The sequence below is a fragment of the Oncorhynchus keta genome, chromosome 14 (genome assembly GCF_023373465.1).
Source record: "Oncorhynchus keta strain PuntledgeMale-10-30-2019 chromosome 14, Oket_V2, whole genome shotgun sequence".
Taxonomy (NCBI): Eukaryota; Metazoa; Chordata; class Actinopteri; order Salmoniformes; family Salmonidae; genus Oncorhynchus; species Oncorhynchus keta.
In genome coordinates, this window is record NC_068434.1 from 57,758,928 (window position 1) to 57,781,723 (window position 22,796).

Consider the following 22,796-nt stretch of genomic DNA (forward strand, 5'->3'; position numbering starts at 1 on the left):
TATTGTTTAGTGTTGTGTAGTGGCTTTGCTGGCATGCATCCCAGTTTCATTATTTTTACCCCACCAAGATGTACATGCTAAAATCGCCACTGGTGGCATGCATAGAGAAAGCACACAAAAGAGGTTGCTAACAGAAAAGGACTTGACATAGAACGTGCACTGATCATTACAATTTCAATGGCGAGTGCAGCAAACGATGCATCTGAATTGCAAAGAAAGTGATTGAATGTGCAAAAAAATAAAATGTAATTTAAAATATAAAGAGAGAAACATGTTTTCGCTGTGCCAATGTTTTCGCTGTTGGCTTAAATCAGTGGTCAACAACCGGTAGATCGCACTCGACTGGTTGAACTCCAAGGCTTTCCTTGTTGATCGCCAAACGTTCCTGTAAAAAGCGTTTTTTGGAGCTGTTAACAGTAGATGCACTCGATTTAGCTGCCCTGTGCCCTGGGCAGTCGACGTTCCCCCATTTTTAACCATTTCATGTGTCTGAAGGTACAAACTCCGCCTACCTGGCGGGCCCGGAGAGCAAATCAAGTGCATCTATTGGCCTACCGCTGACCAATCAGATAGCTTATTGCGCCATGTCTGCATCTTCCACGAGCCCACAGCAAAGAGAACAGTGATGCTCAAAACACACACTGTGGAAAAGGTTACCAATACCTACCTACCAATTTGTTCAGTAGAAACTAATTTTCTATTGGGTTGTAATCATTGTGTAGATGATTTTACAAAGGTAAAACACAGCAGCTAGACATGTATGTACTACAAAATGGAGGACCAGAACAGCTTGGATGTGAATGGCCGTGAATGAAAAATTCAACAGGACTGGAACACTATCAAAGCACTGCACTGAATGTGTCATCACTAGGCAGCAGCAGCAGGGCCACTGCTAAGAGACTATCCAACTGCTCACAAATTCCCGGGAAGATTTAGAAAAGGGAATTAGAAAACAGAAAGGAATGAAGGCCAGGATTGAGATAGATTAAAAAGCTACTCCAAAATTTCACAAGGCCCATCCTGTGCCATATACAATCCGACCTAAAGTGATTCTGGGATTCTGTCCAAGGTGGACTGGAGTGAATGGGCTACATCCATTGTTACTGTTTTAAAGAAAGGGAAAGCTGGAAACGTACGCATCTGTGGGGACTTTAAAGTGACAGTCAACACTGTACTCCACACTGTTCAGTATCCACTGTCTCGCTTTGAGGACATATTTGCTTCCCTATCAGGAGCGGGACGCTTCACGAAGATAGACCTAGTGCAAGCTTACTTACAAATGGAAATAGAGGAATCGTCAAAGTAGTTTTTGACAATCAACACACAAAGGCTTATTCTAGTACAACCATCTTGTTTTCGGGATAGCCTCGGTTCCAGCCATCTGACAAAGTGCAATGGGCCAAGTGCTTCGGGGGATACCAGGTACCCAGTACTACCTCGAAAACACAATAGTTACAGGAACAGATGACGAAGATCACCTAAACAACCTACAGAGGATGCTATGTGAGTATGGACCAAGGTTATTAATAGTTTTGTGATTTTATTTGATATTCAGTTTAGTTTTAGTTAGTTTTCAGATTTAATTTACTCATTTTTATGTTCTTTCAGTTTCATAAAATGAATCCATAGAATTTTTATATGATATAGTTTCAGTTTTAATGTTAGGAACAGAACAGTGGAGGCTGCTGAGGGAATGACGGCTCATAATAATTGCTGGAACAGCGAATGAAATGGCATCTCCATATGTTTGATACCATTCCACCTATTCCGCTGCAGCCATTACCAAGCTTGTTCTCCCCAATTAAGGTGCCACCAACCTCCTGTGGGACAGAAGGTAGCGTATGCGTGGGAGAATAGGAGCCATTTATGTGTTGTAGGCTTATAGTTTGTGTTTTTTGGGGATGTCACTTCATGCCACTGGGGAAAAGTAATAAGGTGATGGTCATAGGTTTGGTTAGGTTTAAATTATAAATCAATCTCAGGCCTTCTTCCAGAGCTTGGGTGTTGCTGACGCCTTACAGATCTGACAATGCCTGGATAAGTAGTTTAAGTATCAGCTAACCACATATGTTATAACATTTTGTCAATCTATGACACAGACGATGACGAGGCACGCAACCATTGGTTGTTGCGTGGCCTTACCTTAGCTGTGGAACGCACCCATGTGACTTGGGGAGCATTCCTCTGCTTAGACGTTGTTGGCGCCTGACAGATCTTACAACGCCTGGATGAGTATTTGAAGTATCAGCTAACCACATCATATGTTATAGCACTCTGTCAGTTGATGACACAGTCGATGACATGGCACGCAACCATTGGTTGATGCATGTAACGTCTGAGCAGGGGATCAGTGTTTGCTTATGGCCCCTGTCCCGCAGAGGGTGTGCCCCAGAGCGAAACATGCCAGTGAGATGTTTCGCTCTGGGGCACCCCCTCCGCGGCCAGGGGCAGTAAGCAGACCAGAGTGGCCCCAACCTGACCAGAAAGAAATTAAGGGGTGTCTCGGTTTCTCTACCGTCTCTGGATCGGAATTTTTCCCTCATGTTTGCTAGCGATAGGAAAGATGATCTATTGTATTGACAAGATATATTGACAATACATGTCCTCAGAGATTGAAGCCCGGGAAGGAGGAGACGAGATCAGGTGGGACCATTCTAACCAACGAGAGGGCAGATATGCGTGTGAACCACAGGCACAACTAAGTTGTTTTTCCTCAAAGTTACCGAATGCCACGTGTATCCACATATATCAGTACATTTGTAACAACCTAGACATGACTTTATTTGGTCAAATAAGCCTCATGTAATTTGACACACTCTCATAGACCTCCATGCAAAATGGTCTGCTTATCTCGTGGGGACAGATTTTGGGTGGAGATTAATCCTCTTGCTTGCCTCTTTGTCTCTGGTGGTAGCCAGTCATAGCAATGCACAAGCTAGGTCTATTTTAAACATTGCCATCTAAACTTGCTGAGAAACGCTGTCTGTCTCATCCCGACTCCCGACACGTTCAATGCTATGGCACAGCTGGAGATCGAATTTGAATATTGAAACAATGTTGCAAATGTTAGAGAAATAGACCGCAAGGTTTATACAAAAAACTAAATGTCAGTCTAAAAGAAATGTGAGATAATGTCTAGATGCTTTTTATAGTGGAGATCAAGTTTATAAATGCCTGGCTGGGCTGATAAGAAGGTGGATTGCGCAGTCAGATGGAGCAGAGTAAATAGGCATTTTAATGTCATAGATTTAGCCGATGGTAACTGTGGATTATACACAAGCTGGAATGCGGGTTTAACCAATCAGCATTCAGGATTAGACTTACCCATTGTATAAAAGGTTACAAACACAACGCCGCCATTTAAATCCCTGAGAGGATACTGACGAGTTCATTTTCATTTAGTTTTTGTTGTTGTTTAAATTGAATAAAAACGTGCGAATTGGTAAACTGTAATTTTTGTAAACCTGTCAAATGTTTTGGACTAAACTACAGTATGATTCTCAAAGTACAATAACTATTCCTCTCTAGCAAAACACATGGAGAGAAAAAAATGCAAATGGACAAATTGAAGGGAAAAGTTCTACATGCTTCAGTACCTTTCACAGCCTTTGTTTTGCCATGCCTAGGGCAATGGACAACACCAATCCACACACATACAATTTGAACTGCTGTTAATGTGAACAAGTGGGAGTTGATAGTGATTGTATTGTACACCCACCTAACTATCCCCCAATTGAATCACTTGCCCTCTCAGTGCATTAAGCTTAGCTTTAAAAAACTGTGGATAAATAGTGGATGAAGTGGGCAATCTCAACACACTCTCCTGCACACTCTGTTTAAAGATTTTGCAATTGCTTATGCATGCCTAGTTTGAGTATCACTGTCAGCTGAAGTACAAAAAAAGAAGCTGGGGGAAGCTGTGTAATTAATGTGAGTGTTTAATTAGGTTGTGTGTCTAGTGTGGTCCTTCTGTAGCTCAGTTGGTAGATCATGGCGCTTGTAATGCCAGGGTAGTGGGTTCGATTCCCGGGACCACCCATACGTAGAATGTATGCACACATGACTGTAAGTCGCTTTGGATAAAAGCGTCTGCTAAATGGCATATATTATTATTATTATATTATATATTATTAGTGTACCAAATGCTATTCACATGGATAATACCTCTGGCCTTCAATATCTAATGCGGGCATCCCTTCAATTTTATATTGTGTAAAGGCTCTTGAAAACTTCACAATTGGTCGAAAGATTCTTTAACAGTGTTTGTCATTTTTACAGTTGGCTGTCTGTCAGCTAGAAGTGCCCTGAATACTGCCACACATTGTGGGGACTCTTATCTTGAAGTGGCACCGTAAAGCCTCCTTAATACAAATGTATTTAATTACAAACGTTGTTATGGTGTAATTAGCACATAGCGCACACAACAGTCATACCTGTTTGCAGTTTGTTTAGTTACACTTTGTATGAACATTTGCATTGCATTTCATTTATTATATCCTATGCATGAAAAGCGTTTTATTTGTTTTACAATTGTGTCTAAGCAACCTTCTAAATGCTAAGCCTTGTTTATATGTCCATTGTTCTGATCTTGCCCTCATTCTGATTGTACCCACAGTTTAAGAAATATGTCGACACGTGGCTCATATCCGTCCACTGGGTCTGTATTGTGACCACATTTCCTATTCCCTCTCTGTATGCCAATTATTTGACATCTATTCTTTCAAAATAATATTATTTATTTATTTGAAGACACATATTGATGCCATAAGGCAATGGTGCCACCTGTCAAAGATTTAAGCAGGTGGGATAAAGATGATTTTGAAAGGTTTCACTGTCCAGATCCGTCTACACTTGTGAAAGACACAATGCGTGCCTGACTTCCTCCGGGGGTGGTCAAGACCTGATCACAATCAGACCACAAAGGGTCTTTTAATTGTCTACACCTGTCTGAAAATGTGGTCACAATCAGAATGTGGACAAAATCAGGACAAAATATGTTAGAACCAGAACGGGGCATTAGATCACTCAATGTTCAATCTCAATGGTGAGCTTTTTTGAAAATCACTGTTATTGTGGATGCTGGAAACAGGAACAACATGTACTATGTATGGTACAGTATGTAACAATCTCATGTAACTACCATGTTAGTGGTATTGGGCGACCCAAAAGTACAATCTGAATGTGCTACTTTTCTTTAGTATCTCATTGCATGACGTATGGGTTGCAACTATTGTTTCCTTAGAAGCTACATAGTTACACCAGCACTGCCTTTGCCCTAAGCACTCATGGAATCCATCCTTGTCCAGTCAAATCATTGGGAAAGTACCTTGTTGCTTTGTTGGAAAGCTCTCCACTATAGACCAGTAGGATATGCTATAACTTGCCACAAAGAAGGATTAGAGGGCCAAAAAGACACATGACACCTGTCTTCCCATATTTTCCTCCTCGGACACCCTCAGATCCTGCTGACAGTACCAAATGTCACAGGGAAGGGATTAAAAAAACAAATATTAAAAAAAGATATCCATGTGATACAGTAGGCCTACTGTGTCCAGTACCACAATTACTTACAACTAACTAACTAACTATATACTTACTTACATACATACTGTTACGAACTAACCAATAAGTTACTGATAACCAAAATGAAACAGGGGGTTCTGAAAGGCATCCATGGGGGGGGTCTACTGAGTGCTGGCAAAGCAACTCCAGTTGGGTCTTAAAAGATCCACAGGTTAGGGCAGGGGGCCCTCCCTGGGTGTCCTGGGGCCCTCCCTGTGTGCACGTTTAGTTTTTCTGCACTAGCACTACACAGCTGATTCAAATAACTCATCATCAAGCTTTGATTATTTGAATCAGCTGTGTAGTGCTAGGGCAATACCGAGTTTGGGAAACCCTGGGTTAGGGAGTAAAAATAAACGTGAAACAAACCCAAGCAGGAGAAAACACAGAAGCAAAGTCTTTGTTCAATAACCTAAAGTGGAAGATCCAACGTGAAGTGATTGCTCTCCCAACATCTTTTGCCAATTTCTGCACTGGCCCAGCAGGTCTTAAATATCAGCTGGGGCAGCACATATGAAACACCTGACGAACGAGATGACAGGTGAACCATATCCTGACCAAAGAGGATATTTCCAATTAGTGCGCGCGCCACACCCAAAGAGAACCAACCTCAAAATCAAGAAAAAAAAGCAAAGCCTGTAACACATACATACTTATGTATCATAATTGTTAATGTCATTGCCATTTGAAGGATTCAAATATTTTCTTTATTACCTTTGACAGTCCTCATCATCTTCAATTGACAGTCCTCATCAGCAGTAAGCCGATTTAAAATGTCTTTGGGACCCACCCCTACATTACACAGTGGTTTATGACACCGATATTGAAATATATAGGTTGCTTTATAAAGGTGTGTAATATAAAAAAAAGCTAAGCATTGCTATCATTTAAAATTACACACCTTTTGACATTCGTAACACATCTGTTGTGTATCATTCTACTTCCTTTAAAGTGACACGCATACATTCATAACAGACTGTGACTGCTGTTGTATCATGTCAACAAGAGACTCCCCACAATCTGTTCACTTTGTTTTAAAATTAGCCCCCCAAAAGTATATTTAAATGGGTCCCTAATGATTAACAGCTCTAGATTCCTTGCTGTCTTGTTTGTATTAATTTGAGAAAGTAAAATAGGGTATCTGGCGCATGTTGTCGCTAATGTCATTGGTCATGGATATGCTAAAAAAAGGCGATGATGGTAGCCCTATAATGGTAAAGGTATTAGCATATTATAAGCAATATTTTTATGAATCATTACGTTCCGGTTATATTAACCAGCCAAACATAGCCTTGCTAAAAAAAAAATCACCCCAAGAATGATTAAATACTTGACTTTTCTTTTTAACTCTGCTTCTTTATAAAGCCTGGAAGAATTATTTTCTTCCATATTGAATTAGTATGCAATTGTCAATGTTGGAATGAACAAAACTTGAATAAATGGCGTTTATTTGATGTATATATATAATAATAATATATGCCATTTAGCAGACGCTTTTATCCAAAGCGACTTACAGTCATGTGTGCATACATTCTACGTATGGGAGGTCCCGGGAATCGAACCCACTACCCTGGCGTTACAAGCGCCATGCTCTACCAACTGAGCTACAGAACCATCTGATGTTCTGCAAAAAAAGAGTAAGTATTTGCTTTAATGGATAAGGTTTTTTGTTTGTATGAACCTCACACAAAACACAAACAAATATCCGTTGCAGTATTTTCTTCAGGTCCTATTTTACATTTCATTGACCTTATGCCATAACATTATAAATACCCTTGGCCTAAAAAAACATGATATAGTAGCTACTGTGATGGCTCGTTGAATTTGATGTAGTTAACACATGCAATTTGTACACATAATAGATTGGCTAGCGAACTGAAATATATTGCTTGATTCTCCCCTTACACTTCAGGCTACCTGCACTGCAATTACATTTTACTTACAAGGGTGTGATACATTTTTACTTGTGTGGCATAAGGTCTACATTTTGTAAATAGTTCTTCTTCCTTCTATAGGTTAAAAATAGACCAGTCGATTCATTTTCTCCACAAATATCCATTTAATCTTCACACATTTACTGAAAATCACAGTTTATTGAAAGAACACAGAAAGGTCAAATAACAGAAATAAATGTAGCTAGGAGTAACTACTCAGTGCATGGCACATTCTCAGGGAGACGACTCATTGTGAGTCTTTGGCTCTTCACCTCTAGCATGTTAAAGGCAGAAAGAGCTCTGAAATATTAAATGTTGAAAGAAGTTGGCCAGCCAACTTGAGAGCCTATATAGTTCAAAATATGGAGGAGAGAGTAAATTAACCTTGCTACAATGACTGACAAACCATATTTGTAAGTTTGGTGTTACAGCAGTTTTTGATAATGGGAGTACTTACATACCAGGATATCATGACCTTACCAGTGCAAAGGGATTTATTTAGAAATAACACACATTTACTGTAGAAAGTAGTGTCCTCACTCTGGAAAAAAAAACAATGAACAATCATAAAACAAGTTACCAGTGCCATTGCTACCTTTAAAAGAAGTCTAGAATGCATGCCATTTTATTATGCAGGTTTTCAATCGAGAAAGTTAAAAATTTCACGGTTGAGAAGTTTGTTTTCATCCAACAATTCCTGTGTCTCGTCTGCAAACTGTGTGTGTGTGTGTGTGTGTGTGTGTGTGTGCGCGCACAAGTATGTGCTCTGAAAAAAAGATCTCCAGATTTTATGCATCTCCATTGATATCCCATCCATTCAGTTGTTTTTGTGTAGTTTTGTGTTTTTGCTGCCTCCCTCTACATCCTCCCTGTCATCGGAAGGCTTTGCATTAGATTTTCCAATCTGCGCTGCGGTCCTTTGCTGTTGACAATACAAAAGAGAAGATTGTATAGCTCATTAACAACAGTGGCAGAGTAACAGTGAAACAACGGGCTACTGTGCAGAAACAATACAGGTTTAATGACAGCAGTATTACTTAACAAATACTGCAATCAATATTTTTTTTTGAAAACTTGAAGATGAAAAGCTGCTGTAAGTAAATTATTGTGTGATTTATAACTACGTTTCCATCCACAGTTTTTATGCAAGTAAAGTCAAACCATATAAAAAAAATCATGACAGCTGTGATAGAAACAAGATACAATTTTATAAATGCCGACCAATCATTTGTTAGTTTGACATGGTGGGATCTTTTTGCGTCGGTTCAATTAATTATGTGAGAAATGGTGGTGGAAACTCTTTAATTCGCAAATATTGATATAATGACTAGAGCTGAGCATTAACCAAAATGTATTTGAAAAAAAAAACGAATTGACCAACATCAGTTCAATTATTTGAATTCCATTTCATTATGTGTTTTTTTTTCTGAGCTGAATGCGCAGTTTCTCTAGAGATTAATTAGATCAAGCCCAAAGTGTGCAATGTAGTAGGGGGTTGTAGTTTCCAACAGGCCAATATTCGACATAGTTTTAGCGTAGAAAATGTGGTAATTAACTGCAATGACCATAATCTATTGCGCTCCTACTTGCCCGGTCTGTGTGGGCACGGAGACAGAGAGAAGAATGCATGATGTAGAGGGATAAAGAGCAGTTCCTTTGCGAGGTATCTGTACCTGAAAATACATGATCTAAGTATTCCTTATTTACTTTGGGAACTAATAACATTTTGATTTTGTCAGACCGCATAGGCAGCAGCTCTATAAAGATGAGATGATGACTTGGGATGAAATAAAGTCAGCTAGCATCTGTTTAGTGTTAACCAATTTCAATTGCTGGATGCCTTGAGGCTTGCTGAGTTCTGCATGGCGTTGGGCCAGTAACCGAAAGGTTGCTATATCGAATGTCCGAGCTGACAAGGTAAAAATCTGTCGTTCTGCCCCTGAACAAGGCAGTTAACCAACTGTTCCTAGGCTCTCATTGTAAAAATAATGTATTCTTAACTGACTTGCCTAGTTAAATAAAGGTTAAAAGGTTAAATATCACACTGTCAGTGGCCTAGCCTTTCATTGCCTGAAGTAAAGCCAATACAAACAAACAACAGATACTAGTTAAAGGTTAAAATAAAAAATCACACTCTCTGTCAGTGGCCAAGCCTTTCATTGCCTGAAGTAAAGCTGATACAAACAATCAACAGATACCTGTACAGATGTAGGATCTTAATTTGATCACCCTGTTGCAGTGTATTTGAGGTTGAAAAAGGGTTCTGAACTTTGTATTTTACTATTTGAAATTTCAGGCTTGATTTTCCCTTACGAAACATGCATCAACCACTACAAAAAATGTCCATTCCTTTTAATCCACACAATAATTCACATTTCCTGTTGCTGCAGGACTATTTTCCTGCTGTAGCAAACTGGCTAAAATTAAATCAAATAAAATGATATTTGTCACATGCTTTGTAAACAACAGGTGTAGACTAACAGTGAAATGTTTACTTAAGGGCCCTTCCCAACAATGCGAGAGAAAAATCTATGAAAATAATAACACAAAGAATAAATAAGGAGTAAAGATAATTTAGCTATATACACAGGGTACCAGAACCGAGTCGATGTACAGGGGTACAAAGTAATTGAGGTAGATAGGTCCATATAGGTAGGTGTAAAATGACTAGGCAACAGGATAGATAATAAACAGTAGCAGCAGCGTACTGTATGCGATGAGTCTAAAGAGTTAGTGCAAAGAGGGTCAATGTAGATATGGGTAGTCTGTGTAGCTATTTGGTTGACTATTTAGTAGTCTCATGGCTTGGGGGTAGAAACTGTTCAGGGTCCTGATGGTTCCAGACTTGGCGATTCGGTACCGCTTGCTGTGCGGTAGCAGAGAGAACAGTCTGACTTGGGTGGCTGGAGTCTTTGACAATTTTTAGGGCTTTCCTCTGACACTGCCTGGTATAGAGGTCCTGGATGGCAGGAAGCTCGGCCCCAGTGATGTACTGGGCCGTACGCGCTACCTTCTATAACACCTTGCTGCCATACCAATCCGTGATACAGCCAGTCAAGATTCTCTTAATGGTGCACTGTAGAACCTTTTGAGGATCTGAAGGCCGATGACAAATCTTTTCAGCCTCCTGTGGGGAAAGAGGCATTTACATGCCTTCTTTACGACTGTGTTGGTGTGTGTGGACCATGTTAATTCCTTAGTGATGTGGACACCGAGGAACTTGAAGCTCTAAACCCGCTCCACTACATCCTTGCCGATGTAGACGGGGGCGTGCTTGGACCTCCATTTCCTGTAGTCCACGATCAGTTCCTTTGTCTTGCTGACCACACTGCCAGGCCTCTGACCTCCTCTCTATAGGCGGTCTCATTGTTGTTGATGATCAGGCCTACCAACGTCATGCCATCAGCACCCCTGATGGGCCCCCGTGTTAAGGATCAGCGTTGCGGATGTGTTGTTGCCTACACTACACCTGAGGTGTGGCCCGTCAGTATTCAGTCCCAGGGTCCTGAGCTTAGTGATGAGCTTAGAGGGCACTATGGTGTTGAACGCTGTGCTGTAGTCAATGAACAGCATTCTCACATAAATGTTCCTCTTGTTAAGGTTGGAGAGGGCAGTGTGGAGTGCAATAAAGATTGCGTCATCTGTGGATCTGTTGGGGCGGTATGCGAATTGGAGTGGGCTGATGGTGTTGACGTGAGCTATGTCCAGCCTTTCAAAGCATTTCATGACTACATATGTGAGTGCTACGGGTTACCTTGGCATTCTTGGGCACCTGGACTATGGTGTTCTGCTTGAAACATGTACTGTAGGTATTACAGAACCGGTCAGGGAGATGTTGAAAATGTCAGTGAAGACACCTGACCAGCTGGTCAGTGTATGCTCAGAGTACGTGTCCTGGTAATCTGTCTGGTCCCGCAGCCTTGGTGATTGTTAACCTGTTTAACACACATTGGCTATGGTGAGCGAGATCAGAGAATCATCTGGAACTGCTGTTGCTCTCATGCATGGTTCAGTGTTGCTTACCTCAAAGCGAGCATAGAAGGCATTTTGCTCATCTGGTATGCTCAAGTCACTGGGCAGCTCATGGCTGGGTCTCTTTTTGTAATCTGTGGTAGTTTGCAAGCCCTGCCACATCCGATGAGCATCAGATTCGGCGTAGTAGAATTAGATCTTAGTCCTTTATTGACAATTTGCCTGTTTGATGGCTTTCGGAAATTGTAGCAGGATTTCTTATAAGCGCCTGATTAGTGTCCCGCTACCTTGAAAGTGGCAGCTCTAGCCTTTAGCTCAGTGAGCATGTTGCCTGTAATCCATGGCTTTTGGTTGGGATATGTCCCAGTATGGTCACTGTGGGGACGAATTCGTCGATGCCTTATTAATGAAGCCACCTGACTGATGTGGTAAACTCCTCAATGTTATCGGATGAAGTTCTGTGTCACGGCTGACTGAAGGACTGGACCAAGGTGCAGCATGGTAAGCATACATTTTTTGTTTATTCAAAAATGACGCCGACAAAACGAAGAACAAAAACCAAACCGTGAAGCTTTGGGCTATGTGCCCTGAACAAAGACAAAGTTAACTTCCCACAAAACAGGTGGGGGAAAAGGGTACCTAAGTATGGTTCTCAATCAGAGACAACGATAGACAGTTGTCCCTGATTGAGAACCATACCAGGCCAAGACATAGAAATATAACATAGAAAAAAGAACATAGACTACCCACCCCAACTCACGCCCTGACCAACCTAACACAAAGACATAAAAATAAACTAAGGTCAGAACGTGACAGGAAACTATTCAAGTTTGTGTGTGCAAAACAGTCCTGTAGCTTAGCATCCTCTTCATCGGACCACTTCCGTATTGAGTGTGCCACTGGTACTTCCGGTTACAGTTTTTGCTGGTAAGCAGGAATCAGCAGGATAGCTTTATCATCAGATTTGCCAACGGGAGGGCCTTTAGTGCGTTTCTGTGTGTGTAGTAAAGGTGATTTCAAGTTTTGTTGCCTCTAGTTGCACAGGTGACATGCTGGTAAAAAACTAGGTAAGACGGATTTCAGTTTCCCTGCATTAAAATCACCGGCCATGAGAAGCGCGGCCTCTGGATGTGTCCTTGTTCAGACACGACTCAGAGAAACATAGGATAGGATAGTCTTGAATGGAGCTCTTCCAGTTTGGTCTCTAGTGATTGTACATTGGCCAACAAAACAGAGGGCATGGCAGTCTAGATGCTCGCTGAGGTAGTTTAATTATGATGCCACCTCGCTTACCTCTCTTTCGCCTCCACTTCCTCTTTTCAAGACCTGGATGATCAGGGCCTGGTCCGGGGTAAACATAACGTCCAGAGCTGCTGACTTATTGAATTCGAGCAGGTTAGTGACTGCTGTTCTGTTTCCAGAAGCTGTCTTCAAGTCATAGGACATTATGGCAAAGAAATTTAAGATCAGCATTAAAAAACACATAAAATAGCAGAATTAGTCAGGAGCTCATAAGACGGCAGCTATCCACTGCAGCGCCATCTCAGCCAAATTAAGATCCTACATCTTTAGGCTACATTTATCCTGTCAGCTTTAGTGACGAACAAACTAAAATCAGTCTATCAAGCAAAACACACCCCAAAAGAAATATACATTTAAGAAAAAAAATACAAAATTGTTGTTATTCTCAGTCTTTTTGAATGGTGACTACCCAATATGGCAGTGGAATTTAGGGTGACTTAAGGTCTCTTTCGTCTCCCTCAGTCAGGCTCTTTAGTATCACGTGTTCAGTGAGGGATCAGCCCCTTTGTGAGCACCTCTCAATTTTTATTAGTCAATCTGACAATGACCACAGGAGGGAGAAAGCACTGGGCCTTCGCTTTTCCAAAGCTTGCCTGTGACCTAATAATATTGTCACCTTCATTCTATTTAACCTTTTCTCGTCCCAGGTTAGTCTCTATTGTAACATAATCTCTTTTACCAGGGATCTTGGTAAAAGACGCATAAGGTTAAGAATGAGGTTAAGAATAAACACTAGTTTGAATGTGGGTGGTTTAACAGAGATCATAAGGTATAGGTATAGCCATTTCCCCTGAAAACGGTTACAGAATCGATGGTAGCAGATCCTATTTAAGCATGACAGAGATGGAGAAATCCCACTTAAAATGCATGGCAGCAGCTCAGTTACACAGTGTTACACTACATTGCAATGGGATCTGTGTCGCTATACCATCTGCCACATCCAAACAGGGTTGACACTGCTTCCTTATGATTGAGCGAGCCAGGCTACGGATTAGTTTGGCAGGGTGCAATGCAATCAATATCAAGGTTCAGTAGATTGTGGTGGCATTTGCTGTAACAATATGTATGTACATGCAATGTATTAATTTCACCATAATATCCCACACAGTGCCATTATCACAAGAGAAATTAGAAAATTCACATGGGGAGAAATGCAAGAGGCACCTTGTAGAATGGGTATTATGTTATGTACATAAACATTTAAACGCTAACCTGCTGTTCAAGCAGCTTTTTACTGTCGGGAGAGGATTCTGTCTCCGTCTGGTTTTGGAAGCAATCCCCGCCAATCTGTTGTGAGACAAAGAAACACAAACTTCAATGTATTTATTTATGTGACTGGGACAGTGCACATGAATTAAAATGTCAGTGTACATCTATGTAAATGTGCCAGAGTTAGCTAAACAGATCATTTTCATCCTAACTTCATAAGACCTGAACAAACAAGCTGGTCTAATGAAAATGCATGAGATGAAAATAACTATTTTGCTATAGATTAAAACAATTTTCACTGTGCGTGTCCATGCATTCATGCGTAAAAGTCATACAAGGACAGCATTAGAGCCAGCGTGATCATTTCAAAGACAAAACTTCAATATACAGAGGTGGGATCCAGGTCTCTCACAACTTGGATCCTTTCATTGTTGGATGAAAATAGATTCCAACATTTCCCTTTGAACAGATCTACTTGACTTGTTACACCTACAGTGCTGTACTTTGGCTCAACTACCACAGATAATATAAAGACATACACCTCAATCTCTGTTTCTACCCTCCAGTGTGGGTCCTGGCAAATAGTATTTCATTTTGTTGTGACTGCCACATTGTCTTTGCGTTCGTGGACAGCTACCACAGAATTCATATAGTTTAGTGGCAGTTACAGTTGAAGACGGAAGTTTACATACACTTAGGTTGGAGTCATTAAAACTTGTTTTCCAACCACTCCACAAATTTCTTGTTAACAAACTATAGTTTTGGCAAGCCGTTTAGGACATCTACTTTGTGCATGACACAAGAACATTTTCCAATAATTGTTTACAGACATATTATTTCACTTATAATTCAGTGTATCCCAATTCCAGAAGTGTACATACACTAAGTTGACTGTGCCTTTAAACAGCTTGGAAAATTCCAGAAAATGATGTCATGGCTTTAGAAGCTTCTGATAGGCTAATTGACATCATTTGAGTCAATTGGAGGTGTGCCTGTGGATGTATTTCAAGGCCTACCTTCAAACTCAGTGCCTCTTTGCTTGCATGAGAAAATCAAAAGAAATCAGCCAAGACCTCAGAAATAAAAATGTAGACCTCCACAAGTCTAGTTCATCCTTGGGAGCAATTTCCAAACGCCTGAAGGTACCACGTACATCAGTACAAAAAATAGTACGCAAGTGTAAACACCATGGGACCATGCAGCCGTCATACCGCTCAGGAAGGAGACGTGTTCTGTCTCCTAGAGATGAATGTACTTTGGTGCGAAAAGTGCAAATCAATCCCAGAACAACTGCAAAGGACCCTGTGAAGATACTGGAGGAAAGAGGTACAAAAGTATCTGTATCCACAGTAAAATGAGTCCTATATCAACATAACCTGAAAGACCACTCAACAAGGAAGAAGCCACTGCTCCAAAACCGCCATAAAAAATCCAGACTATCCCGATGTGCAGTTGCAAACCATAAAGATCGTACTTTTTGATGAAACAAAAATAGAACCGTTTGGCCATAATGACCATCGTTATGTTTGGAGGAAAAAGGGGGAGGCTTGCCGAAGAACACAATCCCAACCGTGAAGCACGGGGGTGGCAGCATCATGTTGTGGGGGTCCTTTGCTGCAGAAGGGACTGGTGCACTTCACAAAATATATGGCATCACGAGGGAGGAAAAGGACGTGGATATATTGATGCAACATCTCAAGACATCAGACAGGAAGTTAAAGCTTGGTCGCAAATGGTTTTCCAAATGGACAATGACCCCAAGCATACTTCCAAAGTTGTGTCAAAATGGCTTAAGGACAACACAGTCAAGGTATTGGAGTGGCCATCACAAAGCCCTGATCTCAATCCTATAGAACATTTGTGGAACTGAAAAAAGTGTGTGCGAGCAAGGAGGCCTATAAACCTGACTCAGTTACACTAGCTCTGTCAGGACTAATGGGCCAAAATTCACCCAACTTATTGTGGGAAGCTTGTGGAAGGCTACCCGAAATGTTTGACCCAAGTTAAATAATTTAAACATTCTTAAAATAAAGTGGTGATCCTAACTGACCTAAGACAGGGAATTTTTACAAGGATTAAATGTCAGGAATTGTAAAAACAAATGAGTTTAAATGTATTTGGCCAAGGTGTATGTAAACTTCCGACTTCAACTGTACATTTCCTAAGAGTCACTCCTCAGTTTACAAACACAAATGTTTCAGCAACATTTAGCCAGGCCTCTATCATTTTGGGGGCCATAAGCGAGATTTGGTTGGGGGCCTCCTGACCTTGCAGGAGAAACATGTTAATGGCCTACCTCTTGGTGGTGGAGAGAAAAAAATGCAGTTTTAATGTTAATGTCCTGCAATTATTCACATTTTACCATGGGGCGTGAAAAAAAAGGTTGCAGTTTTAGAGCACATTTTCTGCAATTCTACACATTGTTACATGGGCCAGAGAGAATATTTAGTTGTTTTAAAATACATTTAATGGAGTTTTACATATTGTAGCCATGGGCTGAGAGAAAACGTTGCAATTTTAAAGCAAAATTGCTGAAATTCTACACATTTTGCAAAGGGGTGGAGAGAAAACATTGCAGTTTTAAGCAAATTTATATCTGAGTATGCATCCCTTGCATGCCCAGTCAGTAATTTGGCCATGATTACAAGTTTTAGATATCTGGCTAGATTAATTTACCTAGCAATCTCTAAAATGTTAGTTGACATGGGCACTACCAAATGTCAAAATTGCACCTTCTAGAATAGGGACCAATGTTTTCTGTCACTGAGCAAATTTCAGGTCTGCAGAGTGCAAAGTTGAACCTTGTGAAAGTTCTGTGCAACTTCCGGCGTGACTTTACTGTGAACACTGACACTGTACCTGCTTTAATTTACTGTTTTAACTCTGGCAATTTGTTCATAATGTAGGCCTACCAGAGTGGTCTACCATAAATAACTATGGAGAAAATGCATCACATAACATTTTATGTTATGAAAGATCAGCCAACAGCCAATGTGTGGTGTTCCATGAGACTTTTGAAACAAACATGCAGGGCTTGGCATTAACCTGTTAATCCACAATGAGGTGACTGAACATTTTGTTGTGTTGATAGATGCACTTAACAATATTAAATTAATTATTATTCTCATTTCATTACTCTAGAGAACTAGACAAATTAAGCTACCCTCTGCCAATTAGCTACTTAGCTTATTCAAGCCTGTCTCAAAATACAACACTGCACCCTTTTATTTTTTTACTCTTCCCAATTTCGATCTTGTCTCATCGCTGCAACACCCCAACGGGCTCGGGAGAGGCAAAGGTCGAGTCATGCATCCTCCGAAACATGACCCACCAAACCACACTTCATAACACCCGCCCGCTTTACCCGGAAGCTAGCTTCACCAATGTGTCGGAGGAAACAATTGACGAACGTAGTCAGCCTGCAAGCGCCCGGCCCGCCACAAGGTGTCACTAGAGCGCAAAATGAGACAAGTAAAGCCCCCCATGGCCAAACCCTCTCCTAACCCAGACAACGCCGGTGTCAATTGTGCGCCGCCCTATGTGACTCCTGGTCACATCCGGTTGTGACACAAATGTGCGCACGTGGCTACATGCAGCTCTCGCTTTAGGGGGGTGTATTTGCAGATACAGTACAACCTTATGACTCTGAAATGTCAATCTGGGTTCAGAATGTACAGATTATTTCAATTTCAATAGAAAAGTACAGACATTTATTATTGCATAAAGATAATACTCTTCCTTCTTTCTAATCACATCATCAAATATGTTAATTAATGTTCATCACACATTTGTTAACGAGATAGTTCCCTAAAATGACAAATGCTCTATCTATATCCTATGGATGGATAACTGGCAACATTGCTAAAGCTTGTGTCTGTAAAATGTATATCGGTTCAGAACGTTTGATGCAGCGCAGTTCAAAATATATGGCAAATAAAAATCTAACTGGATCATCTTTAAGAGATACCGTAGGGAGGGTTTGAGGGTAGCTGAAGGACGGGATTAAAAACAAAGAAAATATTATAACTATTGAAAAATACATTGTGTCCGTAAAATGTATATAGTATGTATAATATGGAAGTAGAAGCCTAAGTGTTGTTGTCTATTAGTTTACTCCAATTAGGGGAGGGGTGGTAAGGTTAAGATAAAATAATAAAGGAAAACATATATTTTTTTAAATAGACAGTACCAGCCAAATGTTTGGACAGACCTACTCATTCCAGGGTTTTTCTTTATTTTTACTATTTTCTACGTTGTAGAATAATAGTGAAGACATCAAAACTATGAATTAACATATATGGAATCAAATTAAAATATATTTTATATTTGAGATTCTTCAAAGTAGACACCCTTTGCCTTGATGACAGCTTTGCACACTCTTGGTATTCACTCATCCAGCTTCATGAGGTAGTTGTCACCTGGAAGAAATTTTAATTTCTTAGGTGTGCCTTGTTAAAAGTTAATTTGTGGAATTTCTTTCTTAATGCATTTGAGCCAATCAGTTGTGTTGTGACAAGGTAGGGGTGGTATACAGAAGATAGCCCTATTTTTTAACAGACCAGTCCATATTATGGCAAGAACAGCTCAAATAAGCAAAGAGAAACGAGTCAATCATTACTTTAAGACATGAAGGTTAGTCAATCCGGATAATTTCAATAACTTTAAATGTTTCTTCAAGTGCAGTCGGAAAAACCATCAAGCGCTATAAAGAAACTGGCTCTCATGAGGGCCACCACAAGAAAGGAATACCCAGAGTTACCTCTGCTGCATAAGATAAGTTCAGTAGAGTTACCAGCCTCAGAAATTGCAGCCCAAATAAATGCTTCAGAGTTCAAGTAACAGACCCATCTCATAATCAACTGTGGCCTCCATCATTCTTAAATGGACAAAGTTTGGAACCACCAAGACTCTTTCTAGAGCTGGCCACCCGGACAAACTGAGCAATTGGTGGAGAAGGGCCTTGGTCAGGGAGGTGACCAAGAACCCGATGGTCACTCTGAAGGAGCTCCAGAGTTCCTTTATGGAGATGGGAGAATCTTCCAGAAGGACAACCATCTCTGCAGCACTCCACCAATCAGGTCTTTATACTAGAGTGGCCAGACGGAAGCCACTCCTCAGTAAAAGGCACATAACAGCCCGCTTGGAGTTTGCCAAAAGGCACCTAAAGACTCTCAGACCATGAGAAAGCAAGATTCTCTGATCTGATGAAACCAAGATTGAACTCTTTGGCCTGAATGCAAGCGTCACGTCTGGAGGAAACCTGGCACCATCCCTACGGTGAAGCATGGTGTTGGCAGCATCATGCTGTGGGGATGTTTTTCAGCGGCAGGGACTGGCAGACCAGTCAGAATCGAGAGAAAGATGAACGGGAGAAAGTACAGAGAGATCCTTGATGAGAGCGCTCAGGACCTCAGACTGGGGCGAAGGTTGACATTCCAACAGGACAGCGACCCTTAGCATACAGCCAAAACAACACAGGAGTGGCTTCGGGACATGTCTCTGAATGTCCTTGAGTGGCCCAGCCAGAGCCCAGACTTGAACCCAATCTAACATTTCTGGAGAGACCTGAAAATAGTTGTGCAGCATTGCTCCCCATCCAACGTGACAGAGCTTGAGAGGATCTGCAGAGAAGAATGGCAGAAACTCCCCAAATACAGTTGTGCCAAGCTTGTAGCGTCCTACCCAAGAAGACTGTAATCACTGCCAAAGGTGCTTCAACTGTAACTGCGTTCTTCGTTTGTCGAAAGAGAGTCGGACCGAAATGCAGCGTGGTTGTTACTCATGATCTTTAATGAAGGAAAACGGAACGATACATGAAATAACTCATAAATACAAAAACAACAAACGGAACGTGAAACCTATTACAGCCTATCTGGTGAACACTACACAGAGACAGGAACAATCACCCACGAAATACAAAGCGAAACTCAGGCTACCTAAATACGGTTCCCAATCAGAGACAACGAGAATCACCTGACTCTGATTGAGAACCGCCTCAGGCAGCCAAGCCTATACAACACCCCTAATCAGCCGCGATCCCAAATACTACAAACCCCAATACGAAAATACAATAACATAAACCCATGTCACACCCTGGCCTGACCAAATATATAACGAAAACACAAAATACAATGACCAAGGCGTGACATCAACAAAGTACTGAGTAAATGGTCTGAATACTTATGTAAATATGATATTTCAGATTATTACTTTTAATAACATGTTTTTGTTTTGTCATGATGGGGTATTGTGTGCAGATTGATGAGGGATTTGTTTTTAATCCATTTTAGAATAAGGCTGTCGTATAACAAAATGTTGAAGAAGTCAAGGAATGCACTGTAGGACCAAATCCAGGTGGTTGATACTGCATATGCCGTAAATAACCTTAAATAAGACCTAATAACATAACACCTACAGAAAATGTATTTTGGCTGAAGCCGGTCAGTAAAACCAATTATTCTAGTCTTCTGGTCTTTTTTTCAATTCTCAAATATCTGATATGTCTCTAACACTAACCTGACCGACTATACCAGCCAACACAACTGTCCACTGAAGCTGATTAGGTTAGTACAAATACATCTTACGACATTACCTGTGTGCAGAGCTTTGAGCACTCTGGAAAACACTCATCGCTTCACTGAAATCATCACATAATTTGGTGAATTAATTGTCTGTTTGGATAAACATGATGTGCAAAAATGTTTATTGCCCTAGGCATCTTTTGCTGTTAAACTATGTTGGAATGCATGTTCTTAAACTCAAACTTTGACTGGCTAGAAGGATCCTAAAAAGAGATCATAGTTGTTTCACAACACCATTTTGAAATCCCCAAGCTCATTAATTGTGTATGATACAGGACTATTAAAAGTGCTAAGGGTGGTTGGTGAAGCTGCCTATAAAGAGGAGATTTAAGGATTGCAGTAAAACAATTTCTAAATGTGCACATTGTAAGAGAACACATGGTAACACTTTCTATGAGGCGCGTGCGCCCACACACACACACACGATGCCTTACGAATGCATTTACCATGCCTTGATGTATACTTATAGCGCATTATAACAGTTGTAGTCAACTGTCATAACTCATTTCTAATCTCTCTCCATCTCATCTAATCATGCAGTGGAAGACACGTAGAACTTGACGGTGTCCTTGGGGGACACGTCTCTTTGCAGCAGGATTTCCCCTTTTACGGCGCTGCCAAAATGATATCATCAATAACACGACAGGAGCGAACATTGTTTTTGGCACGGATTCATTACGGGACTATCTTTTTGACACGTTTCTCCATAGAGGGTAATTTTCTGTCTTGAAAGGATCCCTCTGGACAGTGCACTGTCTCTCCCCAGTGTCCCCCCGCCTCATTTCTGTCATGGTTATTGATAACCACAAGTCAAGAAGAACATTCCTCCCTGGAACTGTCCCTTCCCTGCTGCCCAATCCAATAGAGTTGGGCAGTCATATTCGGCTTCCTTGTCCAGGCATCATAACCATACATACAATGCAGAGCGTGAGATCCCATTCGTCTAATAAAAGTGGCTTGAGTTTGTTTGTTTGTATCTTCAGCGAAACGTGCAAGTGGCCGGCAGTGTATTTCTGACTTCTGGAATATACAAAATGTTACAACATATGATTAGTCACAGACTAGTCTTTGATTGACCCAGATCCTGTGATCTGAAATTAGCCGCAGTGGTGGTGTAACGCTGTGAAACGGAAAGACGTTTTGGGGTAAAAGACTGAAGGATTAAAATGAATTTAATGAACAGATGAAGCTGCTGGATTGGGGCCTGAGGGTCACAAATAGGCTATTACAATTTAATTAGTCCAAAGGCTCACCTTTTCCATCTGGCAGTCCTTGACTCCGGGATTACTTTCTCTCCTCATTACCCCAATGTTCGCAGGCGATTTACTGGCCATGATGATTCTCTGAACCTTCGGGATATCCTGCGAGAAAGAAGTGCGGGAGAGAAAAAGGAGTTGTTTAGGAATTCTAAATATGAAAGGTGGAACATGACAGGTAATGGGTAAGGTTTGTATAAGCCATGACACATAGTGCAGCTCTGTAGAAATAGACCATGACAAGAGATTTAAAGCGGTTTGTTTTTCATTGAACTGGACAGCCCGGTGTATTTTTATTTTGCTTATACCACAGCTACTGTCCATAGAGAAAAATACAGATTTTTAAAAATTAGATATGATTTCACTTCACAAAAAGCTATGGGGGCCTGATGAAATGGCTTTCTGCACCCAACGGTCCTGCTACTCAAGGAACACAAGAGATGCCATGTCTTTCGAAATTCATGCACGGATGGTTCTGTTCTCTGAACAGGTCTCACAGCACAGAGATCTGACCTGAAATATGAACAAAAAAAACCGATAACATTTCAAATAGACAGAAATATGCAAATTGCAGAGATCCTACGCAAATCAACCAAAACATTTGACATAGTTTTCTTGAATACTTCACTCCGTGCACAATTCCCTTACAATCTGCATGAATTATTCCTGTCCATCTCATGGACTTCGTTAAAAGAGAGATTTAATCTCATTCAAATGAATGTTGCATATTTTTAGAGATCCAATGTGTTCTGGCCATAGCAATACTTCTCTACACTGTAAAAAAAAAAAAAAAAATACCAAAAATAAACTCTGTTTACCCCTGCAACTGATTTCATCTGGAGAAGCCATCAACAAGTCAAAAGGGATGTTCAGAGAGGAAGCCAGCAAATAAAGATCCCGATTTTTCCTCCGGCAGTAAATTACTGCCCCAAGCATTCCACAGAATCCACATTCCACACATCATCTCCAATTACTTTGAT

General features: G+C 40.8%; 1 protein-coding gene across 3 annotated transcripts in view; it reads right to left on the bottom strand.

Annotated features, from left to right (window-relative positions):
• Nucleotides 1-7,603: 7,603 nt before the first annotated feature.
• LOC118393666 (leucine zipper protein 2-like) overlaps nucleotides 7,604-22,796 on the bottom strand; it is a 180,775-nt gene continuing 165,582 nt past the window's right edge. For 2 of the 3 annotated variants that reach the window (XM_052461974.1, XM_052461975.1), the window contains exons 10-13: nucleotides 21,814-21,921; nucleotides 13,983-14,057; nucleotides 12,762-12,845; nucleotides 7,604-8,418 (exon numbers count right to left, since the gene is read on the bottom strand). In XM_052461974.1, coding sequence (XP_052317934.1) covers nucleotides 8,314-8,418; nucleotides 12,762-12,845; nucleotides 13,983-14,057; nucleotides 21,814-21,921 — 372 coding nt within the window. In that variant the 3' untranslated portion in view covers nucleotides 7,604-8,313. The remainder of the gene's footprint in view (nucleotides 8,419-12,761; nucleotides 12,846-13,982; nucleotides 14,058-21,813; nucleotides 21,922-22,796) is intronic. The other variant, XM_035786600.2, reaches the window with a different exon arrangement.